At 42.8% G+C, this 27,075-nt stretch overlaps 1 protein-coding gene across 2 annotated transcripts in view; it reads left to right on the forward strand.

Annotated features, from left to right (window-relative positions):
* Positions 1-4,293: 4,293 nt before the first annotated feature.
* The window catches only part of Hivep1 (HIVEP zinc finger 1), a 121,562-nt gene continuing 98,780 nt past the window's right edge, over positions 4,294-27,075 (forward strand). The window contains exons 1-2 of one of the 2 annotated variants that reach the window (XM_042678537.1): positions 4,294-4,381; positions 10,433-10,572. In XM_042678537.1, the coding sequence (XP_042534471.1) occupies positions 10,533-10,572 (40 nt within the window). In that variant the 5' untranslated portion in view covers positions 4,294-4,381; positions 10,433-10,532. Of the gene's footprint in view, positions 4,382-10,339; positions 10,573-27,075 lie in introns of those variants that run through there. The other variant, XM_042678538.1, reaches the window with a different exon arrangement.

Genomic DNA, 27,075 nt, shown 5'->3' on the forward strand with positions numbered 1-27,075 from the left:
CAGTTCAATGTCTAATGTCACCAAAGTAAAAGGCATTTCCCAGTTACTTGATGGCAATCATATCAGCCAATTGCATTGTTTAAGAAAAATATTTTGTTGTGTATATAAAAGTAATTTTCACAAATGACTCACTAGCCAATTCAGTATTATCTCTTTATGGGATAAATTCATAATGTTATCTATGACATTAACTGTAAACTCCATTGCAAATATATCGTTTGTAATTCGTGGGGAAAAAATGAGATTTCTTTTCGTAAAAGTTTTAAAGAGCAGAACACACAGCAGTTATTTAAAAAATATATATATTTAGGAGCAATTCTTCCTGGGTAGTAAGAGTGAGTAGAATAAAATCCCTTTGGACTACTCCTTACATTTTTCAAGCCCCTTTCTAGATTGTTATGATATCGTACATACTTAGTTCCATGTGAAGAGTTTTGGTTTCTATTGTGGACTTATTGTGATACTTCTATACTCATTCATACATTGAGAGCTAACCCTTAATGTAGCAGTATCTGGAGGAAAGGTCTTTAAGAGTAATTAGAGGCCAGGTGTCAGTGGCTCAAGCCTGTAATCCTAACTACAGGAGACTGAGAGCTGAGGGTCATGGGTTTCAAAGCCAACCTGGGCAGGGAAAACCCCTGAGACTTTTATCTGCCAAAACAAAGCCAGAAATAGACCTGTGGCTCAAGTGATAGAATGATAGCCTTGAGCAAATAAATTCAGGGACAGCACTCAGGCCCTGAGTTCAAGCCCCAGGACTGGCACACGCCAAAAAAGACAACCCCACACACATAAAATAAAAAAGAACAACATAAAACCCAAACCTAAAGAGACTAATAAGGTTAAAATTAGCATATATATATATTTATAAACTAATTCTACCTTCCACATAGGAGAGAAAAGTAAGCAGTTCAGGTGGGATGCAAGTGTACACAAAAGTATTAAATGAAATACGGTAGATTCATTCAGGGGAGGATTCAGAATAATTCTTTAGAAAGGCTAAGTGAAAGTTAAACAAAATAAATACCAAGAAATGGGTGTTTGAAAGGGGTGGAGTGAGGTCAAGGGGAGAAGAGTAGATGGTAGGTGGATGAATGACGAGAAGAAGGGGGAAGAATGTAGCCAAAACTAAATGCATATTCTACAAAATTAAGAAAAGTAAGGAGTAGGTTGGGAGGGATGGGTGAAAATGCTAAAAGGAATGACACTGATCAAGATGCATTGTATTTATAATCTGCTTGGTGAAATGGTAGCTCCTTTGGACAACTATTTAAAAGATAATTTATTCATTTATATAAGATAGAATGCTGATTTCATAGGTTAAGTCTTTATAAGAGACACACACAGAGATTCTTCCTCCTCAGGCTCCATACACAACACAACACTCAGAGGAAAAGTTACTTGGAAACTCACCCAGTGGGTGGATATCTGCAGACCAGGAAGAGTTAGCCCTAAGTAGAAACTGAATCTGCTGGAAACTTGATCTTGGGCTTCCAACTTCCAGGACTGTGAGGACATAAATGCAAAGTTCTTTAAGACACGGTGTTTTCTTACAACAGTTGGGGATGACTTAATAAAGTGTCTTAGGCTGCTGTATTTGCTTCCACAGTTTTAGATAATGGACAAGGTTGCATTAGTTTTGTAGAATGCTGCTCATTCCATTTCTAGTGTTCCTCAGTATGTTACATTATGGACATAGCAAAGTAGGAAATTCAATAGAACATCTGCATAGCAAGCATGAGGCCTTTAGTTCAAACTCCAGGACAAAAAACAAACAACAATGAAAGATCTTGAGACTCCATCTTGCCACTGGACATGGTGGCTAGTGACATGAAAACGCTTGAGTAGAATTGCAGACTAGGCTAACTGGAGCATAAAACAAGAATTATCTAAAAAATAACCAACCCCCAAATGACCTGACAGTGCCATCAGAAAAAATGTTTTAAAAAAATCTGCATGTTTCCCTTTTGTCTTTTCTCTTTTAACAGGTGGTGAACCAATATTAGCTATTTCATTGTTTTATCTGAAATGGCACTTTTCAGCAAAGTTAGAGCTTTGTCTCCCTTTAGTTATTATGTATCCTATAAGATTAACATTGGCAAAAGTGTGAAATGAAATCATTCTTCTTAACCTAAATTCACTTACTCTTCTCTCTGTAGGCATCATACCATCCTAACAGCTCCATTTTCATGACACAATCTTCCAAGTTCTCAAAAACTTGAAACTGCTGATTAAAAAACAAACTGGGAGCCAGGAGCTGGTGGCTCACACCTAACTATAATCCTAACTATTCAGGAGGCTGAGATCTGAGAGGTGCTGCTTGAAGCCAGCCCAGGCAGGAAAGCCCATGAGATTTTTAATCACCAATTAACTACAAAAAAAAGAAAGAAAGAAAGAAAGAAAAAAGCCAGAAGTTGGAGTTGAAGCTCCAGTGGTACAGTGCTAGCCTTGAGAAAAAAAAAAAAAAAAAAAAGCTAAATAACAGTGCCCAGGTCTCAAGTTCAAGCCCAGGACCAGCAAAAACAAAACAAAACAAAAACAACAACAACAACAACAAAAAACCCCAAAACAAACCAATATATTTCCATTTACCCTCTCTTTTCCACAACTGTTGAAGAGTTAAAACAAGTTATTTTAATCTGTTAAAAAGTCTAAACATCGGATCTGGTTTTCTATCATGGATTTACTATTTGACTAGCTTTATGACTTCTGGCAGATTAGCATTTTGGAACTGCTGAATAATTTTGGTCTCTGTATCTTAATGTGTAGGATGGGCTTGTGGTTGAGATGAAGAAAGTTCACAGAGATCATGCTGGCTATAAACTCTCAGCAATCCTTAATCATGACCAGCAGGCCTGTTACTACTACACTGCAGTTTTTGTATCCAGCTTCTATCTCTATTCTAAATCTATCAGCGATAATAACTTTCCTTTAAAAATAAAAAAAAAAAGACCATTCTCAGTCCAGATGTCTCCAAACCACTACCAACTGTTTGCATTATCATGTCTTAATCCCTTCCAAATGAAGAGTTGGCTCTTCTTTGGCTGTGTGGTGCCTGCCCATTCTGTCTTCAAAACTCATTTTCCCACAGAAAGGGACCCCGTTCAGGTGGATCTCTCTCATCTGGGTAAAATTAATAATAGCTTGCTTTTCACTTTCAGAATTGTCATAATTTGGGTGTTCCTTGTTTCACCTTTGCCTGGACTTTCTACTCTGGTCAGAAAAATCACCACACACAGTTCTCTTGTTCTTACCTTAAAGCTATTTTCCTCCTCTGGAATGCTGTTCTGGTACCACTGCCAAATCCCAAAGAACTTTCCTAAATCCTACTGAGAACTCACCCTCAGAAGGAACTCTGAGGACTCATCCAGACTCTGATAGTCCTGCCCTTCACAAAACCAGAAACTTCTCAACAAACACATAAATAATTCTGTATTACTTACATTAGCTCTGTTTATAAGTTGCTGCTTCTATCTCTCTCTTTTTTGCCCCTCTAGATATTTTTCCTTGTGTTTATGCTGTCTCCTTTAATTTGTAAACTCCCACAGACAAGGCCTGACAAGGCTACTGCTGTGGGTTTAAGGGTAAGGAGCTTTGTGTTTTTCGGTCAAAGTATCTTTTAGTAGTGCTTAGTTTGTGATGGTCCTGAGACTGTTAACATAAAAATATACCCAGCCTCTTCTAGTGTCCAGATGATAAAAATAAAGTCAACAGTCAAAAGCTTTCCATCATGCGAGTGGAGAGGTGTGCAGGTGGAGAAAGTAAGGAGTCCCAAGCACTCCAGTTTCTTCAAGGTTGCAGGGTTATCCCAGAAAACAAATAATATTTACTTTGCAGAAATGAGATCTAAAAACGGAACGGAGCCCCAGGAAACATTCAATGCCATCCGATTCCTCGTTTGTGTCAGGAGTCCAAGGACAACGAATCTAATTCAGGAGGTCTCTTTCCAAGTGTTTGAACAAAAAATGCACCGCAGGACCCCACTCTGCCAGGTGGATCTCTCTAGACGGTCGGATCTCTCCTTTCTGGGCAGGTAACAAAGGGCAGCGTTCCCCAGCCGCCGGGGTCAGGCGTGGGGATCCGTCACCTTGACCACCTGCTGCCCCGGCTGCCCGGGGCGGCCCCGGGCTCCGCGCTCCGGGGCTCGAAGCCCGCCCCGAGGTGTAGACCCACGGAGGCGGTGCACCAGATAACATCAAAGCCCCGGGCAGGGGCCAGAAAAGGGGGGGCAAAAGCAGCGAGAGAATGAAGCGCCTCCTCCGAGCATTTCCTCCCACGCCCACTTCCAACCGAGGAGGCTTTGCGTTTCTGCTTTTGTTGTTTTTAAAATTAAAAGTTAAACCCAGGAAGCTCTGGAGGCGACTTTGGCGTCGCAGTTCGGGTAAGTTCTTCTCCCCTCCCCCCCCCCCCCCCGGTTCTTTTGTCTGGCTCCAAGCTCGGGGAGCCCGGGCATGGCGGGGAGGGGGGCCGGAGTTGGCAGGGTGTGCGGGGAAGGTTTTGTCGCCGGGTCGCCGCGAGCACCAGGAGGAGGAGGAGGGGGTGGAGGAGGAGGAGGGGATCGGCGGCGGCGGACGGGAAAGCCCGGGCGCGCGGAGGGCGGAGGGGAGGGCCCGGCCGTGTGACCCGGCGGGCCGGCGGGGAGGAACCTCCGGGATCTCCGCGTGGCGACGGCGGTGCTGGTGGCGCTGCCTGGCCGCTCCCTGGGCGGAGGGCCGGGACCGCGGGGCCGCGCCAGGGGGGAGCCCGACCGGGGAAGGCCGGGCCCTGCGTGGGAACCCGGGAGAGGTGGGGCACGGGAGGGGGAATGAAGTGGGGATGGCGGGGGGACGCGGCTCGGGGGTGGGTTTGCGCGGTTCCCAAACTGCTCAGGAAAGTAGATGCTCGCACAGCTCCCCTCGAACCCCACTTCCTTCAAGGGGTGCATCATGGTTGCTCACTGAGCCGGTTTGGATGGAGAGAAATGGGCCCAAGAAGCCCCTCTGTCTTGGACAGTGGGCACCCCTACCCCATTGTTCCTAGATTTTTGACAGTTCCAGCTGCGTTTTATCATCCATGTTAATTCTCGGGCTCGGAAACCCACCTCTCATTCATTTATTTGATATATTTTGATGACCTGCATTGAATTGGCTACAATGTTTTGTGGCCAAACAGGACAGAAAGCATTTTATATTTTTATAACCTCGCTGCATTTCCTTGTATCCTCTTCATCTAGGAAGTCAGAATTGTAGGCAAAGAAAGTGCAGTTGGGAAATCATATAAACTTAACTGGGATTGTTCTGTATTCTATCAGTTTCAAAGAAAAGTTTCACGTCGTGCTTCTGGCCCAGAAAACACGTTGGAATGACAAAATACATCCATTACAATGAAAAAAAAACCCGCATGTGTATTTTGTTCAAAAGTGCATCGCAACCCTAATTCCTAAATTGGCGCTGTGTTGTTGGTAATATTAACGCAGTTACCCTTTTGCTTTTTTACTCCCCAAGTGTCAACACAAACTCATTTTCATGGCAGTCTATCCTGACAAATTATTAGCTATATTCTCACATTTAATGGCGTGTTTTTGGCTAAATGACCCTGTTGGGGAATTAGCCAACAGATAGATGAATTTCAACTGATTGGGTATCCCTTCATTTCCTAAAGGAGATGGTTATATATTTTTAAAAAATTAAAAATCGCAGTATTTCATTGTAAGGTTAGCACAGCATGCTAAACATTATAAAGATTGATGCTTTTTCCTCCTTCGACCAAATACACCCTCGTTTTGGTAACGCAAATTTTCCCCTTTGCATAACATTATTTTTGGCTCTAACTCCCCATTACTGAGTGTTCCATTTTTAATCAACCCCATTCTGGAGCTTTTGAGTTTTTCTTAGCTCCATTGAAACTAAAGGTAGGATTTCCTTAGGGGAATTCGGGGGCCAACCCTCTCTGGAGAGACCCCGACGTCTTTATACAAGCCCAAGGGAACAGAGTCATTCCTGTTTGCACAGATGGTCAGCTGCCTCGGTGGGCGTGTGGTCGGTCGTTTAGTGCTTCTCTTCCATAAAAGGGGAAAACGGTTTGGTTTTGATCAGTTTTTTTTTTTTTAGCATTAATTTCTTTGTTTTACCTTATTCCTCCCAAGTTAGAGGTAGCTCATTAAAGTTCTGTCTGCTATTTTGTTTTATTGAGCTTCAGTGATCCCTAAACGGATAAAGTTCTTTAGGGAGTCACCGAAAACCTTCCAGTCCCCTAAAACCTTCCAGTCCCCTCTTAATTCTTTTCAGTCGATTTGTCTAAAGCTTAGCGACTCTTAAGCTTGCTCCCCTGGCTTTCCAGCAGCCAAGGGGCAAACCCTAGCATATGGTAATTACCTCTACCCCTTTCTCCTCGCCCTGGCTTTCCGTAGGCCTAGTCTGCTGCCCAGCCCTGAACCCCTTTTTCGACCCCAACCAAGCTGTCAAGCGGGCAGGCAGGGGTTAATCGCGCTCCCAGCTTAGGCTCTGGGAAGCACCGGCCAGCTTTGGAGCGGCCTCTGGAATAACCTTGGCTTCCCTCGCTCTTTTAATAGAACATCCGCCACCAAAAAAGTGGTTTCAGTTCAGGGTTAGTAATAAGTCCCTTTCTACCCTCCAGACACCCCCCCCCTCCCAACACGCGTTTTTTTTTTTTAAAGTTGTTTTTCAGAGTTAATGAGTTTCAAGTTTCACAATGATTTTTTTTTCCCCCTTTCAATGCGTTGCTGAGGAAACCCCCTTGGGGTCCCCCCCCCTCCTCTTGTGGGCCTTCCCCCCTCCCCCCCCCTCCCCACCGGCCCGGGCGAGGGGCGGGGCTGGGAGACCCCATGACGTCACCGGGCCGGCCCACATCCTGCTTCAGAAAGTAAAGAGACGGTAAAGAGAAACTCCGGCCCCGCCCGGCCCCGCCCCTCTCCGCACGCCAACCGCCCTCAACTGCGCAGCCGGCGGGGCCTCCCCCGGGCCGCCCCACCTGCGGGGCCCGCCCGCCGCTCCCTCCCGGCGCCCTCCCCGGGGTCGGCCGGACCCCGAGCTGCGGTCTCCGCGTCTCTAACCGCCCCTCCCCCTCGGGCCGCGCCACCGCCTCCTTCCGCGTCCCCCCTGCTCGCGGAGCCCGGCGGGGCGGGGCGGGGCGGGGCGGGCGGCCCGGGCAAGGCGGGGTCCGGGGCAGCCCTGCCAGGGAGACCCGAGGCACCGGCTTCCTGCGATTGCAGGGCCGGCCCGGGCCACCTAGCCCGGCCCCTCAGCCTGGGCTTTGCGGGCGACTCCACGCTGGTCACTGGTGTCCCCCCCCCACCTCCGCCTACCCTGCCGCCCAGCTCGCCCCCCCCCCTCTTCGGGACGCCCCCCCTCCCCGCGCCCGCGTGTCGCAGCCTCCCCGCCTCCCGCCCCCGGGGATCCCCTGCCGCCCCGCCCACCCGCGGGAAAGCCTCCGACCTTCGGCCTCCCCCGCCCCCCGCGCCGCCGGCCCGCGCGCCTCCCGCCCGCCCCAAAGACGCTAAACGTGCCTTACTCTGCCCGGGGGGAGAGGTAAAGCCCGCGCCCCCACCCCGCCCGGGCCCCGAGGTCCGTCCCGCAGCCCCGCCGGGGTGCGCGCCCCGGCCCCCCCCCTCCCCGGGACGCCCCCTCCCGGGCCGGCGGGAGCCCTCGACCATGCCTCGGCCCCGGGCGCCGCGGAGCGCCGCCGCCTCCCCCGCCCGGCGCCCGCGGCCCCCGCCCGCGCGCCCCGCGCTCCCCCCCCCGCCCCCCGGCCCGCTCCCCTGTTTAATATTTCAGCGCCGGGCGGTGTGAGCGCCAGTCTCCAGCCTTGGCTGTGCCTGGTGCCGGAGAGGCGGCGGCGGCGGCGGGGTCGGGGCCGGAGCCCGGGGACCCGGGAAGCCGCGGCGGCTGCTGGAAAGAGGTTCTGTTTGTGTTTTGAGGTTGTCAAGTAGAGGCGGGGTGGGGGCGGGGGGCATCCCAGGCCCCGCCGCCGCCGCGGCACCGGGGGTCGCCGGAGATCCCGAGCCGCGGCTGCCGCCATCAGCAGCGCAGCTCCAGGGCCGGCTGCGGCGGCGGCGGCCGCGGCTCCGCCGGGCGGGCGTCCTGGCGGCAGGTTCGGCGCGGGCTCCGCGGCGCGGGCGCTGCAGCTGGGGAGGCGGCGCGGCGGAGCGGGTGTGTGTGTGTTGGCGGGGGGGGGGGGGGATTTGGGGGGGTGGTAAAGGGGAGGGTGAGGACCACCTCCCCCCTCGGCGTGCGGGGGGCGTGCGGGCGCGCGTGTGTGTGTGTGCAAACCGGCGACCTTGCAGAGGGGATGGCTGCGTGCGGGAGCCACTTGCCACTTCTGGGCGCCCTGGCTGCGCGCGGGCGGGCGGCCGGGGCCGCGGTCCTGGGAACCCAGCAGGTACCGAGGGATCCAGCCTGCCACACTCAGATGCGTGCTGCGGGGAGGATGGACGGGTGGCGAGGGAGACCAGGCCTCGGCTCCGCAACCTCCCGGCTTTGTGGCTTTTTTTTTTTTTCTTCTTCCTTCCTCCCTTTTGGTTCTTTGCTCCAAGTGCTTATTTACTCCTGACCACCTGGGTAGTTTCTTTCCGGGTTGCGAGTGTGCGCCAGCAGCTGTTGGGCCGGGGGTGGTGGGTGGGGGGACTGGGGTTTGCCTTGGAGGGGGGGTGAGGTCAGGTTGGGGAAAGGAGTTGGGTGGTTTGGAGAGGGGAGGGGGGGGCGTTTGCGGAGCTGGGGTGAGGAGGAGTCTCCCCTCATCTCGTCCTCCTCCTCCGCCTCCTCCCCTCTCTCCTCCTCTAGCTTCCCGCATCCACTCCGAGCTCCTTCCCGAGCTGGCACTTCCATCCCCCCCCTCCTTCTGGCATGCAAAGCGCTTTGTTCAGTGCAGCGTTGCAGAGGGGTTTTCCCAGGCTCCGCCCTCCACATTCATTCATGGTTTTTTTTTTTTCCTCCTTGCAACTGTCTTTCCGCTTTTTTGATCGTGTCCCTGGGTTTGCTCTATGTAGTATTTATTTCTTTCCCGTAAAGGAACCAGTGGATCGCGCGTCTTAGTCTGTAGTGCTGTTGTCTCTGAAAAATACCCACCTCTCTCCTCCCCCCCACATGGGCCTGAACGCGGGATGGACAGCTGAGGACAGCGGGTAGGCTGTGAGCGAGGTTGCAGAAAGCTGTTAGAGACTGGGAATTTGCATATTTTACATTTAGGCTCTGGATCCGGTGGCGGTCACATGGTTGGATTACAATCTGAGTTCACGCTTTAAAAACTTAGCCATGTCGTGGTGTGTCCCATTTAATAAAGCTTTAACCGGGAACGGAGCTAAGCATGCCTACGATTTATTTGGCTCTCGTGCCTCTGAATTCTCTGTGGAACCAGAACCTTCCTGAATCCAATGGTAGAGAGAATTTGAGGAGACCTATCTTTTATGGCTCGTTTAGTAAGATGCCACGTGAAATAAATGGCCCTGATGGTCACAATTCATACCCTTCGCTAGTGCAGTTAAAAATGGGGGACAGGGGGTAGCTTGTGCTATTCTACCAGAGAAACTACCAGGAGCAAAACACTTGAGGTTAATTGAGGCTCTTTCCCGTATTTCTTAGCTAAAAGGAAACCTTTCTCTTAAGAATATTAGCTACATTCTTTTCCACAGCGTTTAGTTAAGGGGAATGTGTCTATCAACATTGTTTGTGACAGGCAAAGTATTTACATTGTTGTTAGTTTTATAACAACCTTCTTAGGTGGATAATGTTTCCTACATTTACAGTTGGGAAATCGGATCTTAAGGGATGTTAAGTACCTTGACCTAGGCCACACAGTATGGGGTAAAGCCTGACCTTGACCCCAGTTTGGTTAGACTAAAGCATGTAGTCATGACTGGCTGTGCTAGGCCTCCTCTTGAAAAGCAAAACAAAAAGAAACAAAGTAGACATCGTCTCCTTTGAAGCAAAGAGCAACTGATCATGGAGTGCCATATTTTTTAGTTACTAATCTTAGGTTTCTTAAACTACTCGCCAAACTTTGGTCTCAGTTCTTGTTAGGGTTAAATTAGAGAATAAATAGTAGGTGCTTATTATTTGTACTGCAACAGATACAACAGCACGTTTAAAAAAAACATTCCTATCCCATTCTGTTGTGTGATTAAACACTGTTTTGGGTGTAGTATCCATATTTTCTTAATGGACTTTTCTTATCTACTTTGTTGCAGTAAGCTAAAACTAAAATTCTGGCTCTGGGATCCTTGGGAGAATCTAGTAGAATAAAGGATCACGGTGGCCACTTTGGGGGAGATAGGGGATTAAGGTTTTGATAATTATTTTTGCAGTACCTAGGGCTTTTTTTTTTCCCCTTTGAGTTTAGAGTCAAGCTATGCTAAACTTTAAATTTTGAAGTACTTTTTTCTCTTGATTGAAGGTGGTCAAATATGTTTCTTGTTTTCTTTATTGTTTCCTTTTTACAGCACATGGATTAACTGATGTACACTGAGTTTATGGAGCCATCTTTTCGTGACCTGCTCTTTCTAAGTTTTCTAAGAAGAAAAAGCTCCTGAGCCCAAAAAGATGCCTCGAACAAAACAGATCCATCCTAGAAATCTACGAGGTAAGGCCGTATGTCTTCAGTAAAAACAAGACATACAAAAAAGAAATCTTTTAATAAACTACAACTTTGAAGTCAGAAATGGTATGTTAGTTACTTACTGTTTGTTGGGGACTTGGCTTAAATGGTTGAGGATTTGCTTAAAATGAGCGATGTGTCCGCTTCAGCACTGCAACAGTCAAACATGGCTAGCTCGTTTTCTTCAGTTCCATTTGCCCTAGGCAGTTCTCGTCTCTCAGGAGATAAAAGTATATGTTAAAAGAATTAGTTGTGTTTGATGAAGTTAGAATCTTTCCCAACCCATCATTGGATATTGAAAGCTAAGAATAAATTTTTCTTAGCAAGAACCTTATTGGGATCAAGGAAATCTAAAATGAGTGGTTGATAACTTTTCCCAACTGGATCACCATGAACGTTATGTATGTGTTTCATTGCTCCTTCTTCCTTTAGACCTTTAAAAAATCAAACTCAGACCTCATGCATTCTAGGGAAGGGCTCTACTATTTAGCCACATCTCCTCCCCACCCATACTTTTTTTTTTTTTGAGATTTATTTATGTACTACTCTATAATTTAGATTAGTAAGATGAGTTATAGTTGATATTTACCTAGAAATTTACTTGCAGAACCTAGAAGAGACTAGCTTCTACATATATACATATAGGCATATAGTCGTACACATATGTATGCCTATATGTATATATGTGTATATATACAGACATACATATGCATATGTATATATGTATGTACATATATGTATATGTTATATATGTATGTACACGTATATACGCATATATGCATCCATGTCTATAGGTATACGTATATGTATGTATATGTACAGATATATGTATATACATACAATGCACATAGATTTCATACTAAGACTGTATTTTATCTTAACTGTAAACAGATACTTTAATATTAGGAAAGTAAGCATAATTTAGTTTATTGTGTTAGAAGATTTGTATTCTTGTAATGTGTTTTGCCCACTGGGAATAATAGCTATTTTTTACATTTAACTCAAGCAGATGAGAATGTACTAGTGTTAGTGAAAGAATTTTTAGTGGAATAAAGTATTTTACATAGTATAGTCTGAATCATTTAACAACAGAGCTACATAATGAGAAGGTACTGTTAGGGGCTTTCATTGCACAAACATACAATATATCTACATAAACCCAGATGGTCTAGCCTACCACACATTTAGCTGTATGGTCTAGCCTAGTGCCGCTAGGCTGTAGACCTGCTGTGTGTTACTATGCTAAACATGGAGGCATTTGTAACACATGGTAAGCATAATTGTATCCAGACACAGAAAAGGTAGAGTAAAAATGCAGTCTAAAAGATTAAAAATGGTATACTGTCCAGACACGTACTGTGAGTAGGAGTTGCAGTGCTGGAAGTTACTTTGGGTGAGTAGAGAAGTAGGGTAAATGAATGCCTAGGGCGTTGCTTCAGTGCTGCTGTCGGCTTCTCTAACAGCACTGCACACTGAGGCTACACTCATTTTATATAGTTTTTTTTTGTTTCCTTCAAGACTAAATTAACCTTGGCTGACTAAGGTTATGTTTTTTTTTACTTGATAAACTAAGCACAAAATTTAAGAACCTTTTTGACTCAGATAACGCTTAGCTTAAAATGAAAACCCATTGTCCTGCTCTACAGAAGTAGTTTTTATGTTCTTAATCTCTTTTTTTTTTTTTTTGGTCGGGTCGTGGGGCTTGAACTCTGGGTTTGGGCACTGTCCCTCAGCTCTTCAGCTCAAGGCAGCGCTCTACCACTTGAGCTACAGTGCCACTTCCGGTTTCCTAGAGGTTTATTGGAGATAAGAGTCTCACAGACTTTCCTGCCTGGGCTGGCCTTGAACCACAATTCTCAGATCTCAGCCTCCTGAGTAACTAGGATTACAGGCGTGAGCCACTGGCGCCCGGCTTATGTCCTTATTCTCTTAAGTCATGTTCTATTTTCCTTGTTAATTTTTTTTTTTTCTTAAACATTCAGAACCACACACATTAGCTTTGGCCTTGGGAGGATCAAGAGTTCAGGGTCCATCTTATACCTTCATATATTGTCCTGCTAGCAGCTGTTCAAGAACGGTGACATGCTGTTCCTTCTGGGAACAGCAGTGCTTTCCCCTGGAATCTGTTCTGAAGAACCCGCCTCTGCTTTTTCGAAGTTGGTTTTTTTCTCCCAGTTTGGGGGTTTGAAGTTAGGGCTTTACTCTTGATACTGGTGTTCGGCCATTGAGTCACACTTCTAGTCCTGGATTTTACTGATTATTTTTTATGATAAAGTCTTGTTTCCTGACCACGCATGTGCATAGACCACCCATTTTAGGCTTCCCATTGTAGCTAAGATCAGAAATGTGAAATGTCCTGTGAAATCTCATGTTCTGCCTGGGCTAGGTGGACTTTGCAGTTCTTCCCATCTTAGCCTCCCTCAGAGCTTGGGGTAACAGGTGTGCACCATGGCACTCAGCTATGGATTGAAAATGGGTCTGTCAAATTTTTCTTCTGAAATTGGCCTTGAACTTTCTTCGTCCTCCTGATGTTGGTATCTCAAGTAGCTTGGATTATAGGTGTGAGCCACTGGCATCAAGCTAATAGTTTATTTTTAAATAAGTACAGGGATTAAGCTCTGAAATAATGATGAAAAACTATAGCATAGTAAATAAGCCAGTACATGCTCATTTATTATCAGAATCTAGCATATTTCATACATTATTGTATGTTCTTTATGGTTACATTACTGGCAGTGTAGTGTTTGTTTCAGCCAACATTATCATACCCATGTGAATGATGCTTTGTGCTAAAGTGTTACTAGGCAATAGGAGCTTTTTAGCTTCATTAAATTATTTTTCATTTATTTATTGTTATTGTAAAGGTGGTATACAGAGGATTGCAGTTATATAAGTCAGATAAACTATATTTTGCTTGGACAGTGTCACTCTTCTCCCTCTCTCCCAGTTTTTCCCTCCCATCTCCACCCACAATTTGTAGAGTGCATTTTCAACATAGTGTCTAGTGAGCACCACAGCTACATTTGTTCACCCTTTGTCCTCTGTGTTCCCTCCCCCATTACCCTCCCAAAGACAGATAAATGAACACACAAGATAAACAAAAACAATGGCAAAGAACAAACACCTCTTATTTCCATTTCCTGGAGTTCATTTTGAAAAGTTATTTTATTGCGCCTATGTGATCCTTTCCAAAGAATATCGTCCTTTGGTCTCTGTGTGAATGCCTAGAGACCTGTATAATTTATCATGTCCCAGTGTATTTTTTTTCTTTTACCATCCAGTGTGTTTACTTGTAGTGTTAATGGTACATTAGTTAACACATATGAGGGAAATCATGCAACCTATGTTTCTTTGGGTCTGGCTTACTTTGATTAATAAATTTTTCCCCTTACAAATGGTATAATATCTTTCTTTCTGATGGATGAGTAGAATTCCATTGTATATATTTACCACATTTTTCTTGATCCACTGAGGGGCATCTGGGTTGATTCCATATCATGGCTATGGTAAACAGTGTTGCAAGGAACATGCTTGTGCTGGTAGCTTTACTGTGGCCTGGTTTGTATAATAAGACCACTGTCATATATGTGGATTATTGATTCCTGAAACCTAGTTATGCAGTGCATGACTGCATTTATTACCATTAGAGGAAGAAATACTTGAAGCACAATGCATACCTGTTAAGAAATAATTTAAAATCAAGTAGATTAGTTGAAAATGTTTCTTGGACAGATAAATCTGGCCAGATGTGATGCCATAAGGTGGCATTGGGAGATTTGGTCAGCTTCACAACCTGTTTGAATCTGGAAGCAGTGTTTGTTTCCCACCTAAAAAAAAAGCATTAGCTCTTGGTGACAGAGGTAAAGGCCTTGGGCCCAAATTGGAACTGCTGATTTTTTTTTACCAATGTTTAATGAGATGGGATTTAGAGAGAGAATATTCAGTGTAATATTTCGGTCTGATTTTTCAGTCATATCAAAAATGCCTGTCTCTGTCACTTAGAATATGAATTTAATAAAGAAGGGCCCTTTTCTCTCAGTGCCTACTGCTCAAGTGAGCATTTGTATCTCTATCCCTTCTTTTAAGGTTTCTTTATCTAGAGGGAGCACCCTGTTCTATTTTTCCTTGTCCTAGCTAGCTGATGGTGGCTCAGACATTCGCCAGTGTATATCAACAGTCCTAGAATCTTGATGTTTTAATTTAGGATTTATCAATTGTACAATGATGTAAAAGCAATACACATCCAGTAGATACTTCAGATTTAGACAATTTCCCAGGATAATGATTTTTTATCCTACCCAGTCTTTTTTTAAAATTTCCCTTTCATATTTATTTTTTGTTCATTTGTGAATAGACAAGTTTTTTTTACCCATAAGCTACACCCCCAGCCCCCCTTTCTTATTTTCTATCTTTTCATCCACTGTGCTGAAATTCTAATACATTTTACCAATTCTATTCCTATCCAGTCTTGATGCTGAGTGGGAGCAGGGAAGAAGTCCCTCAGCCTTTCATCATGAGAGCAACAGCTGACCTGCCCCTGTGTGCTGTGTTGCCAAGCTAGGATGGTTGTAGGTTAGGATTCAATTTAGGATGTTTTCACTTCAGAATAGACTAATGGGACATAAATCGTAAGTCAGGGTGCCATTCTCACATTGATCTGGAAATATTAGTTATTGCATCAAATAGTAAACATATATCCTATAAAATATTCTTTTCCAAAATTATGAGTTTTCTAAGAAGACCTGAAATATTTGGGTTCTAGTCCATTATAGTTGCCTAAGGTGGGCTCTTACTATTAAAGAAAGGTCAGAGTATATAAGTACATAGGCAGCAAGAGACACAAAGAAGCCATGTTGATAGGTCTTGAGGGAGGGGGCTTTCTGATGGGGCATAGGGTAGACTTCTGGAGGAGGTGATCTGAGCCATGTTAGTTCACTCAGCAGGCTAAATGAGAAGAACCTTCCAGTTCCAGCGGGGAAAGCACTAAGCTGGAGTGCCTTCAATGGACCAATTTCTCCCTACCTTCTGAAGTACACTAGGATGCTGTTCTTGGGAAGAGTTTGGGGTGAAAGCAGCCTAATCACAGCCTACTTATAAGCATATTTTATATCTCACTGTGACAGTTTGGATATTGAGCTTCTATGATCCTCTGTACCAGCTTACAGAGACATCTCTTATACAAAGTAGATATGGAATGAAGAGAAAGGAACTCACAACCAGACCAGGAGTCCCTGTCTAGCTAGGGTATGCTACTGCTGTCCATGTGACGTGATTGCTGAACTCACTTGGCTTCTTTGGAATACAATCTGTATTTGTCTTGAATTTGATATTCCATAGTAAAAGATTAACACCTTAAACAAATCTCAGATTATATGTGTATGATGCTTTCATGCCAGTTTTCACTGAGGTTAATGTGTTGTCATGGGTTTCCCCAGAGAAGTCTCTCTGGACTGCGATGAGATCAGTACCCAGGCATGAGCTCCCACACATGGCCCTGGGGCATTGGCAAGAGAGATGTGCTGTGTTGCTTGCTGATTTTTCATCTGGGGAAGGATCATCCCTCCCACCTTCATAGGTCTTTACTTGGACTCTTAGATAATGCAGTCGAGGGGATTATGGTCCAGTCTTCTTAAGAGAAAGGGCTTTCTTTTTTGGGGCCCAAACAGTCATTATCATGAGTATGTTTCAAAGCTTTGGAGAAAAGAAATGAGGTCCTTTTTTGTGTGTTTTTTTTTTTTTTAAATCTGGGCCAAAGGTTTCAAAGTTTCATCTACTTTAAGATTGGAAGTCATTGTAGGAAACACTAAGTCTTAACCTTTGCAAGATATTTTTTGAGATTTGGTGGCTGTTTTTTTTATGTGTATTGGCTGACTACATTTGGCTTTGAACACACTGCAAGAAAACCCTCTTCCTCCCCTATGAGCCCACTTACTATGGCGTGAGAGATGACCCATGGGGGTGATCAGGTTATGAGTACCAGTGGCACCTGACTTTATGGATGGCCACACATTACAAGATGGAGTTCAGCATTCCAAGTTTGGCAAGAGGGATGTTGCAGTTCAGCTTTCTTTTGTGTCTGATGAGTAGCCATTTGCCATTCCAAGAGTTCAGGAGGCAAATTCAGCCTTTCTGTGCCTTCTTTCTTTCTGGAACATACCTCTTACTCCTCACCTTCTTGTGTGGGAGTAGCTTTCCCAAAGACTTACTTATTTTTTTCTTCCCTTATCTCTTCTCCCTCCCTCTGCAAATCCACAGCAGGCCCCCATTGCTGTATGATGTGTGTCTTGTTGCACTTACGGTATTGCATCCTAATTGTTCTTCATGGGTCTATCATCTCTATCAACTATATCAGAAGACACTATTTTGGTCATCTGTGTTCAACAGAGGAATATTTGAATGTGTTCACTTTTTAGTAAACTGGAGGGTTAAGATGATTTGTACTCATGAAATTTATTATACTTTTGAAGCTTGGTAGGAAATGCTTCTTCTGATACTTGGAAGTTTCTGATTAAGAAACTTGTAGTAAAACAAAATTTTAATCAACTGAGCAGTTAACCAGGTTGAATTCTTTTTTTTTTTTTTTCCTTTTTGGTGAGTCATGGGTCTTGAACTCTGGGCCTGAGTGCTGTCCCTCAGCTCTTCAGCTCAAGGCTAGCACTCTACCACTTGAGCTACAGCGCCATTTCTGGTTTTCTGGTAGTTTATTGGAGATAAGAGTTTCACAGACTTTCTTGCCCGGGGGCTGGCTTTGAACCGTGATCCTCAGATCTCAGCCTCCTGAGTAGCTAGGATTACAGGTCTGAGCCACTGGTGCCTGGCTTAGGTTGAATTCTTAACTATGGGATTCATAAAATTTATGCATTTAGTATATTTAGTAGGCATGAAGCTGAAGAGTTTGGCCTCATGTTAGAACTGCCATGCTGTGTGGTCTTGGATGAACGTGGAATGACAGTTTCTTGCCTGTAAAGCCCAGATAGTGGGTATGAACAGATAGTACAGCAACTGCAGGCATTTGCCCAAATGATGGCCATGGGGAAAACACTCAGGACGAGCGCTGTTACTTCCCTCAAATTCTGCTCTTTGTGTCATACTCTGGTTGTACGTGCTTCACTCTTTATGTAGCACAGAGAAAGCAGAATTTCTGCTCATTTATTGGTTCTCCCACCCTCTTTTCTCGTCCCGGATCTGGAAGAGGGAGGTCAGGGCAGAAAATAATGTGGAAAGGAAAATCCATGCTCAGTGTGCCACCCCTTTGATTTTTCTATTGAACTTCATTCAGACTTTACCTTTTAAAAAAATTGTTATTTTTTGACATGTTAAATGAGGTTACATTGAACATCTGTCTTTTCCATCTAATTCTCAGGAAACTGATTGTGAGCTCTTCTGTTTTATTTTACTGAACTGTTGTAAAATATGTTGACTTCTTAGATCATTCAGGATCTAAGTAAAGTGTTCTATTTAAATTCTGAGTGGGTGTCTCTTCTTTTGTCCCCTGCCCCACTTCTAGGTGAGGCAAGGGAAACCCAATCTGATTTTCAGGATTTGTCTGACTGGGATGCTTTCATTTGCTTTCAGTTTATTGGATTTCTATAAAGTCTTCTACCATGAATATATAATCCATATACTTGTTCATATAGCAAGTATCTTTTTGAGCTTTTAAGAATATGTGCAATTTTGATGAATGTTGCGTGGAAGTCTAGCTGTTTTTACATTATGCTTCACATAGGAATCTTTGACCAGCCATCCCATGTTGACAGCTTTATGATTTGAGAGGTCAGAAATTTTGTAAGGAAAATAGCCCCATAGCTTATTTTTAAGAAGTTCTATAGATGACTATAGTTAAAAGGATATAAATAATAATTTAAAGAATAGATTTTTCTGATTCTGGTGGAAAAGCCATTGATGTTATAGCTGACATTATTTATGATGTTGGACTAGGATAAAAATTGAGAATAGATTTAAGAAGATAGCAAACCACTGGTTTTTTTTTTTTTGTAGATAATTACTTTTTAGCTCATGATGAGAGCTTATTTGATGCCTTTGGAATGCTTATTAACATTAGCAAAATACATTTTTCTCCTTGAAAGCAAATATAAAATATAATAATATGATTAACCAGAGTAATGATTTTATTTAGAACATCTTTGTACAAAATATGCTCTGATGGGGTATAATTTTATCTTGCTGTAGAGTACGAAAATGAATAATATGCATAAAACCTCCTATCATATACAAATATTTTTAACCTCCAGAGTTAGAATGTAGTAATTTGAACATGTCTGGGCTAAACTTGGTTCTTGTGTTATTTATAAAATGTTTTATGAATAAATTAAGTGCCTTTTTATTAATATTTAGTATTTTCCAAACATTTTTGTATTTTCAAACATTTTTGCAGTATTCTTCTGTGGACTAACTAGTGATACCATTCTGCATATTAATAGCAATGCTCTTTTGCATATTAATAAAAAACCAGTTATAAAACATGCCACTATGTTGCATTGTTCATTAAGCAGAAAAAGTTACAACCAAATGTGGTCTTTTTCACTTAGTATTCAAATTATTCTTATGAAGGAAATGCTTTTCTTTTTATTGCTTAAAATTATCTTCTTTTAAAAAAAATTATTGTTGCTTGGTAAGAAATGTACGCATTATCCTGCCCATGTAATTGTAACCCCTCTGTACAGTATGTTCACAAATAAAATAAAATTAAATTAAAAAAAATAAAAAAAATTATTGTAAAGATGCTGTACAGAGGGGTTACAGTTATGTGAGTAAGGTAATGAGTACATTTCTTGTCAAACATTATCCCCGCCTTTGTTTTTCTCCTACTATTGCTTCCCTCCCCCATTCCTCCCCTCCCCCCTTGCCAGAAGTTGTAAAGTTCATTTGCAACATAGTGTCTTGTGAGTATCATTGTTTCAATGGGTCATCCTGTGTCCTTGTTTCAGCATTTTGTTATTCCCCTTCCCCTCCCCAAATTAGATAAATATAGATACAAGATGCAGGGTACCAAAATCAAATACAGTGACAACAGGGGATATACCATAGGGGGAAGAACATACACATGATTTACTTTTTAAATGTATTTTTTAGTAGCATTATTGTGAAAAGTTTTGAGAAGGTCCTTAGAGATTTTCTATGACAAATTCATTCTAGAAAGTACTCAAAGATTCTACTGCTGTGCAAAATGTATTAAAAATACAAAACATCACAAAGTTGTTGGGATACCATCTAACTATAATTACTGTGTAATTAACTTCAAAGTCCCTGAGCATGATATGGAAACATAGTAGTATAACAGTTATACCTTTCTGATTGATACAAAGCAAAATTCTATGGTGCTTAGTTATTTCTTTGTCTCAATGGTTAGAGTATGAGTTTAACCAAAATACTAATATTTTTGAAGTATACTTACATTTACTTATTATCCAACCCTTCCAGATTTGCCAGTGTAACAAAAAATAAGACTTAATAGTTTCACTAGTCAAATAAAAGTAGGCTAAGCATACAATTAGGGCAGTGTGTGATCCGATAAAAATAAATGAAAAAGAAGGCTGACACATTGAGACCTGGAAGGTGGCTGCCCAGGGCCAGCAGGGCGCCAGGGCAAGCTCTGTGGTAGCCCCCATGTATCTCCTACCTGAGTTTTAGTGTGTATGTGTGGGAGAACTTTGGAGGTTGGTTGTTTCATTCAGCCTTCTTTACTGACGAAATAAAGGCGGATGGAGAATGTGTATGTGAAACTCTTGGAGCAGCTTATTTGTATCTTGATGGAGACAGCACATATGTAGTGTTTTTTCTAGCTTGTTTTTGTGTAGAAAAAAGATGATACTCTTTCTCAATCTCCAGCTTCAGGACTCAAGCAATTTTCCTGCCTCATCCCTGTTAGGAGAGATGATACCACCTTGCCTGATTTGAATATCTATCTATCTATCTATCTATCTATCTATCTATCTATCTATCTATCTATCTATCTATCTATCTATCTATCTATCTATCTATCTATCTATCTATCTATCTATCTATCTATCTATCTATCTATCTATCTATCTATCTATCTATCTATCTATCTATCTATCTATCTATCTATCTATCTATCTATCTATCTATCTATCTATCTATCTATCTATCTATCTATCTATCTATCTATCTATCTATCTATCTATCTATCTATCTATCTATCTATCTATCTATCTATCTATCTATCTATCTATTATTGCCAGTCCTGGGGCTTGAACTCAGGGCTTGGACACTGCCCCTGAGCTTCTTTGTGCTCAAGGCTAGTGCTCTACCAGTTGAGCCATATCTCTCCTTCTGGCTTTTTGGTGGTTAATTGCAGATAAGAGTCTCAGGGACTTTCCTGCTCAGACTGGCTTGGAGCCACGAACCTCAGATCTTGGCCTCCTGAGTAGTTAGGATTACTAGTGTGGAGCCACTGGTGTCTGCTTTTAGGTAGTTTTAATAAGTGTTAAGAAGATCTACCCTTTCATGGGCCCCTTTATCAGGCCGTACTCCGTGTTTTTTACATGTTTGATAATGAGACTATTACTGCAATTCCCATTTTGTACACAGGAGAGTGAAGTTCACAGACTGTGCCCACCCAGGGTCATACAGCTGCAGGCTCCAGCTCCCAGCCACCACGTTATGCTCACACTTGCTTGATAGCATTGAGGGCTGGGAGCTCTTTCGTCATAATCGAGGCTGCAAATGCTCCCCAGTTAAGAACAACACACATGGCTGAGGTGATTGAGTAGGTTACAATTAGAAGGATGTTTTTTTTTTCCCCCTCTTAAGTCTAAGAGTTGAAAATCTTTAGAGTTGTGTTTGTATATACCACTCCAAGTTGTATTTGCTAGCACAAACAGCCAAGGGAATTTCCAAGCTCTTCACAAAAATGCTCTGGTCCATTAAAGATGTTTGCTTACATGATTTGCTTAGTTAGGTGCAGTTGAAATGAAGATGTCTTATTTAAAATGGAGAAGAGTATACATTAAAGTAAGTCCTTGGTATCCATAGGAGTGCCATGGCAAACCTCTATTGAGGAAAACACAGATATGCACAGGACGCACTTGAATATTCCTTATAGTGGCCCCATTCTTTCTGCATAGCCCCCTTCTCCTCTCCCTCTCTCTTTCTCCCTCTCTTTCTGCTTTTCCCTCTCTCTCTCTCCCTTTCTCTTCGCCCTTTTCCCTCTCCTACCCCACCTCCTTTTTTCCCCCCTTTTTTTGCCTGGGTCAAGCTGGACCACATTTTCCCTATGTATGCTTCCCATGTGACTGGAATGACAGGTATACAATACTATACCTGGCTATTGGTTGAGATGGATTCACCAAGTTTTTGTTCAGGCTGGCCTCTCATTGTTACCCTTCTAATAATCTGTCTCCTGAGTAGTTGGTATCACAGGTATGAGCCACAGCGCCTGGGCTGAGCAGCGGTTTTGAGATGCATTTAAAAAGAAATTGTAAAAAAATGCATTGTTTTGATACTGGTAAAATGGGAAGGATCGTGTGGAAATGACCATTGGCCTAGTTTTCAATGAACTTTGAAACTTACAGGATCAGAAGGGAACATAAGACTTCTTAGATTTGATGCATATAGTTTGTGTTTGGAAATGATAAAATTACTAAGTTTTATATTGCTAGGTAGATGTAGTATTTAAAGAAGATATATCAGAGCCCAGGCACTACATTGTAAGAAACTTCAAATGAAAAGATCCCTTCTATGGATGGTCAGTATGATTTATTGACATCCAGGAAATAGAGTGACATGTAAAAAGAATTGTTTTCAATTTTTTTTCAGTTCAGAAAATAATCATGTATATAAAAAAGAAAATAAAAGAGTAATATTGATAACTTTAGTTTCTTTATGAACAGAACATACCGAGCTATTGCTCGGCTTGTAATTTACCCTTTATTCTAAATAGCTGTGCTTGTACGGCAGGGATCAGAAAAATAGTCTGTTGGCCAAATCCAGTCTCCTCCTGTTTCTATAAATAAAGTTTTATTGACTCATACCTATGTTCACTTTATATGTGGCTGTTTCCATGCAGCAGGGGTGAAGCTGAGTAGTTAAATATGGCTGACAGCTGAAAATATTTACTCTTCAAAATAGAGACTTGGCTTTTATTTATGAACCCTTTTATGCGGGGGAATAAATATGAATGCCCATCTTTCTATGGAGGATTGCTGTGGGAATGAATTATGGGGAAGCCTAGAGCCGCTGATTTAGTATGTTGAGAGTCTGCTGCCTGCTGGGTGTTTTCAGAAAATTCCCCCTTGTGTGGGAGCAAGGGGTTCTAAAGAGGAGAGAGAACTGCTCTTGATCTTCTGATGCCAAGATCATGGTCTCCACCCAAAAGGCTTTGCTTGCTGGTGAGTCAGCTCTTCTAGAGTACTGTCCTCCTACCTGTGTTGTCTTCATTGGTCATCTACATATTCAACTTAGTTGTACAAAAACACTGAAAGCGTGTATACGCATATTTTCAGCATGTACATCAAACACCCTGTAAAGACTTACTTTTCACCAAAGGGTAAAAAGAGTGTTTTCATTTCCTTCTCTCTCTCTCTCTGTCTCCTTAAGTGGGTTTGAATCAGAACCTTGTCCTTGCTACCACTTAAGCCACTCTTCCAATCCCTTTTGGTTTATTTTTCAGGTAGGGTTTCACACTTTCTGGTGCTGGCACTTGATTATAATCTTCCTGTCTTTGCCTCCCATGGCTGGGATTACAGGCATATGACCTACCACCCCCAGGTTGTTTCTTGAGATAGGCTCTCACTAACTTCTGCCTGCTCCAGTCTCAAACCATGATCCTTCTGTCTTCACCTCCCTCTAGAGGATCATAAGTGTGTATCTCCATGCCTGGCCCCCAAGCACTTTCTGAGAAGTGAACCCTAAGAGGAAGTTTTTCCTCTATGACTGAGAACTGGATTTTGAGCATGAGACCAGATCATATGTATAGTTGCTACCAGCACAGCAATTACTGTCTTTCTGTGGTTTTGAGGTAGTGAGATGGGAGTAAGTAGAGAAAATGATAGTTTTGTGTGCTTCATTTTGCCTAAGTTTAAGTATGTAGGTTTAAGGATAAGCTCAAATGAGTTTGTGATAACTATTTGAGTAATTTGATGAATGGCTTTGGAAAGCCATATGAATTCTCCTCAGACATGTTGAATCATCAGCCTCTTTATTTTCATACCTGCCAGGGTCAACATGGGGCTAAAAATAAAATGAGAATCGTTAATTTACCATGTTTCTCTTCTCAGCTACTGGAAGAGGTTTGATAGGAAGAAGATCTAGTTGTCATGGAGTACAAAGGACTACATTGCTCACTACTGCTCTGAAGCCCATGTCTGCCCTTGTGTGGCCCAGCTGTCTGTGATGTGATGGACATATTTGTAGAGTTTAGCAGCATGGCCCTGTTCTCTAGAAAATTTATAGTTGAGGACATAAAAGACCATAATGGCATACATGTGAAAGTCCGGGCAGCTGTGCAAATATTGATTGAGTGAACGTAGAAGTAAATATTTCACTAACATAACAGTAAACGGATTGCATACATTCTTTGGCTTTCTAGACATGGATAGTTTTAAGTTCATCTGCTCTGCGTTGATGGAATTAATGCCAGATACTCGATGAGTTACACATTCCTCATCCATATAGTACCTATAGAGGGGCTAGAGTTTGCATGAGGGATGTACTTCGTGATTGGCTCTTCCATGCAGTATCATTTCAGTCTCAGAGAGAAGCTACTGATTCACTCATATTACTGTATACTCTATTTCTTCCCAGCTTTATAAGACATAAAAAACAGGTAATAAAAGTCATTCAGTGTAAGTGGGCAATTCAGTGATGCTTGGTAAATTTACCGAGGTGGCCAGCTTTTTTTTTTTTTTTTTTGAGCCACAATCTAGTTTTAGAACGTGTCTCCATCCCTTGAATTGCCTTGAGCTGATTTGCAGTGAGTCCTAGCTCTCAACCCCAGCTAAGGCAACACTTGGTCTGCTTTCTGGCTTTTTTAGTGCCTTTTCTGGATATTCACTTACTGTTTTTCTCAGTGTGTTTGAGGCTCATCGATATTGTAGCATGTGTCAGGATCTTCATTACATCTTTTGGTAGTTTTCATCTTTGACTTTCTATTTACTGCTTCTTTCCACTCCCACCCTCCCCCCCCCCCCCCCAAACACAGTTCCAATTATATTTATGTAGCTAATGCTGACTAGTCACTTTTTTTTCCCTGCTTATGTGGTGCTGAGGAATTGAACCCAGGGCCTCATGCATGCAAGGCAAGCGCTCTACCACTGAGCCACCTCCCCAGCCCTTCATTACATCTTTTATATAACTATACCGCGTTGTCTTTGTCCGTTCCTGACTGGATGGGCATTGGAGTTGGGCAGTTTGAACGGTGTTGATCTGGGCAGATCTCTTCAAGTCTACAGTTGGGTGGAGCATTTGAAACCCCAGTTTTAGGTCTACTTAGTTGGTAATGTCTTTTTTTTTTTTTTTGTCGGTCATGGGGCTTGAAATCTGGGCCTGGGTGCTGTCCCTCAGCTCTTCAGCTCAAGGCTAGCCCTCTACCATTTGAGCCACAGTCCCACTTCCGGTTTTCTGAGTGGTTTATTGGAGATAAGAGTCTCATGGACTTTCCTGTCCAGGCTGGCTTTGAACTGTGATCCTCAGATCTCAGCCTCCTGAGGAGCTAGGATTACAGGCGTGAGCCACCAGTGCCTGGCAATGTCTATTTTATGTGATATTACCGGAGAGACTCCAGCTGTCTTAGGTGATTGTTTTCTGTACATTTCCTGACTTTCTTCTTTGAACTTGTTTTCTTCTTAATTTAATGGACCTATATTATATCTCTTATGGACAGTGCACTGTGGATGTGGTTATATGTAGTAGTGTTTAGGTCCATCATATTTATATAATTGTTGTTTGCATTCTTATCTGCCATTTTGCTATTTTCTAGTGACATCATGCTTTTTTCTTTGACCTCATTTATTGCCTTATTTTACTGTAAATTTTGACTTTTTAATTATTCTTTTGAATAATTTCCTACATATATGCCCTAGACTAGTAATAATTGCACTTGAGTAAATGACAGAGGCTTTGTTCCAGACCACCACCACCACTACCACCATCACCGTCACCGTCACCATCATCATCATCATTTGTGATAGAATCTTGCTCTGTGGTCCAGGTTGTCCTCTCAGCCCTAAAGTCCCGAGATTACAGATGTGCATCATGGTGCCAGGCTCTCTCCCTTGCTTTTATGTCATTTTTATTTATTTTTGATCCCTAAGTATTATAAAGCCAGTTATGCTTTATATGTTTTATATTTGTTCCTCAGACTGAGAAATTTCCATTAAGCCATCTTCAAGTATAATGATTCTTTCTGGTTTCAGCTCAGAGATGATTTTGATGTCCTCTGTTAGTTCTTTTATTTCCATTTGATTCTCTTCGTAATGATTTCTCTTTCTTGAGATTCTTTTACTTGCTATTATAAGTTCTGTTCCCCACCTTGTCCAGCCCCTGCAGGGCTGTAGATTGAACCCAGGGCTTCATACATGTTAGACATACTAGCTTGTCTAAGGAGCTTCATCTTCTTGTCTTTTTGTTTGTATTTTGTTTTTGAGATACAGTCATGCTCACTCTTCCCTGGATGGCCTTGAACTTGTGATCCTCCTGAGTGCAGCCTCCCAAGTAGCTGGAATTATAGGCATATGTCACCACACCTTTTTTTTTGTTTTAAGTAATTCTTTAATCATGTTCAGTTTTAAGTTTTTACCAATTAAATACAGCATCCAGGCTACCAGAGACAACTTTCATCATCTATTTTTTTTCTTCCTGAGCACAAGTCACCTTTCTTGTTTCTCTTCATCTCTTCAAATTTTTGTTGGATAGTCTACGTTTTAGGGAACAGATTATGGCAATTTGTGAGTCTTACTCTCTTGTGCATTTATTTTTGTTTCTTTAACGGCTTGTCTGGACCAAATATGAGGGCTGTTGCTGCTTCCATTATGTGGCTGTTCATGTCTCAGCTTAAGTTCTTTGTTTTTTTGTTTTACTTTATTTTTTTCTTTTAAAACCTGGCTTCCCAGAGGTTACCATATAGTTTCGTGTTCAGATAAAGATGAGTCTATAGAGATGCTACTCTTTTCTGATTGGTCTGTGTAGGCAGTGAGCACTTTCACATCTCCAGCTTGTACTTCATTGATCATGCTCCCAGTCCTAGACTGTCTGGCCCGGCAGTAGCAGTGGACTTGCTGGTTTGCCAGCCTGTCCTTCTCATTTGGCCTATGGCAGTGACTGAGCTGGGTGGGGTAAGGGGTCATGAACAGCCCCAGGGAAGAATGCTTAGAGCCTCCTGTTCTGCTGGCCTTCACTGAAGTTCCATACTTTCCATAAAGGGATTTCTCTCAGTGTATGAATGTCTTGAGTGCAGACACTGGTTGTTTTTGGCAATTTTGTATGGCTTCAGGATTATTCTAAGAAAAG

The sequence above is a fragment of the Dipodomys spectabilis genome, unplaced genomic scaffold, assembly GCF_019054845.1.
Source record: "Dipodomys spectabilis isolate Male_0828 unplaced genomic scaffold, ASM1905484v1 ptg000045l, whole genome shotgun sequence".
Taxonomy (NCBI): domain Eukaryota; kingdom Metazoa; phylum Chordata; class Mammalia; order Rodentia; family Heteromyidae; genus Dipodomys; species Dipodomys spectabilis.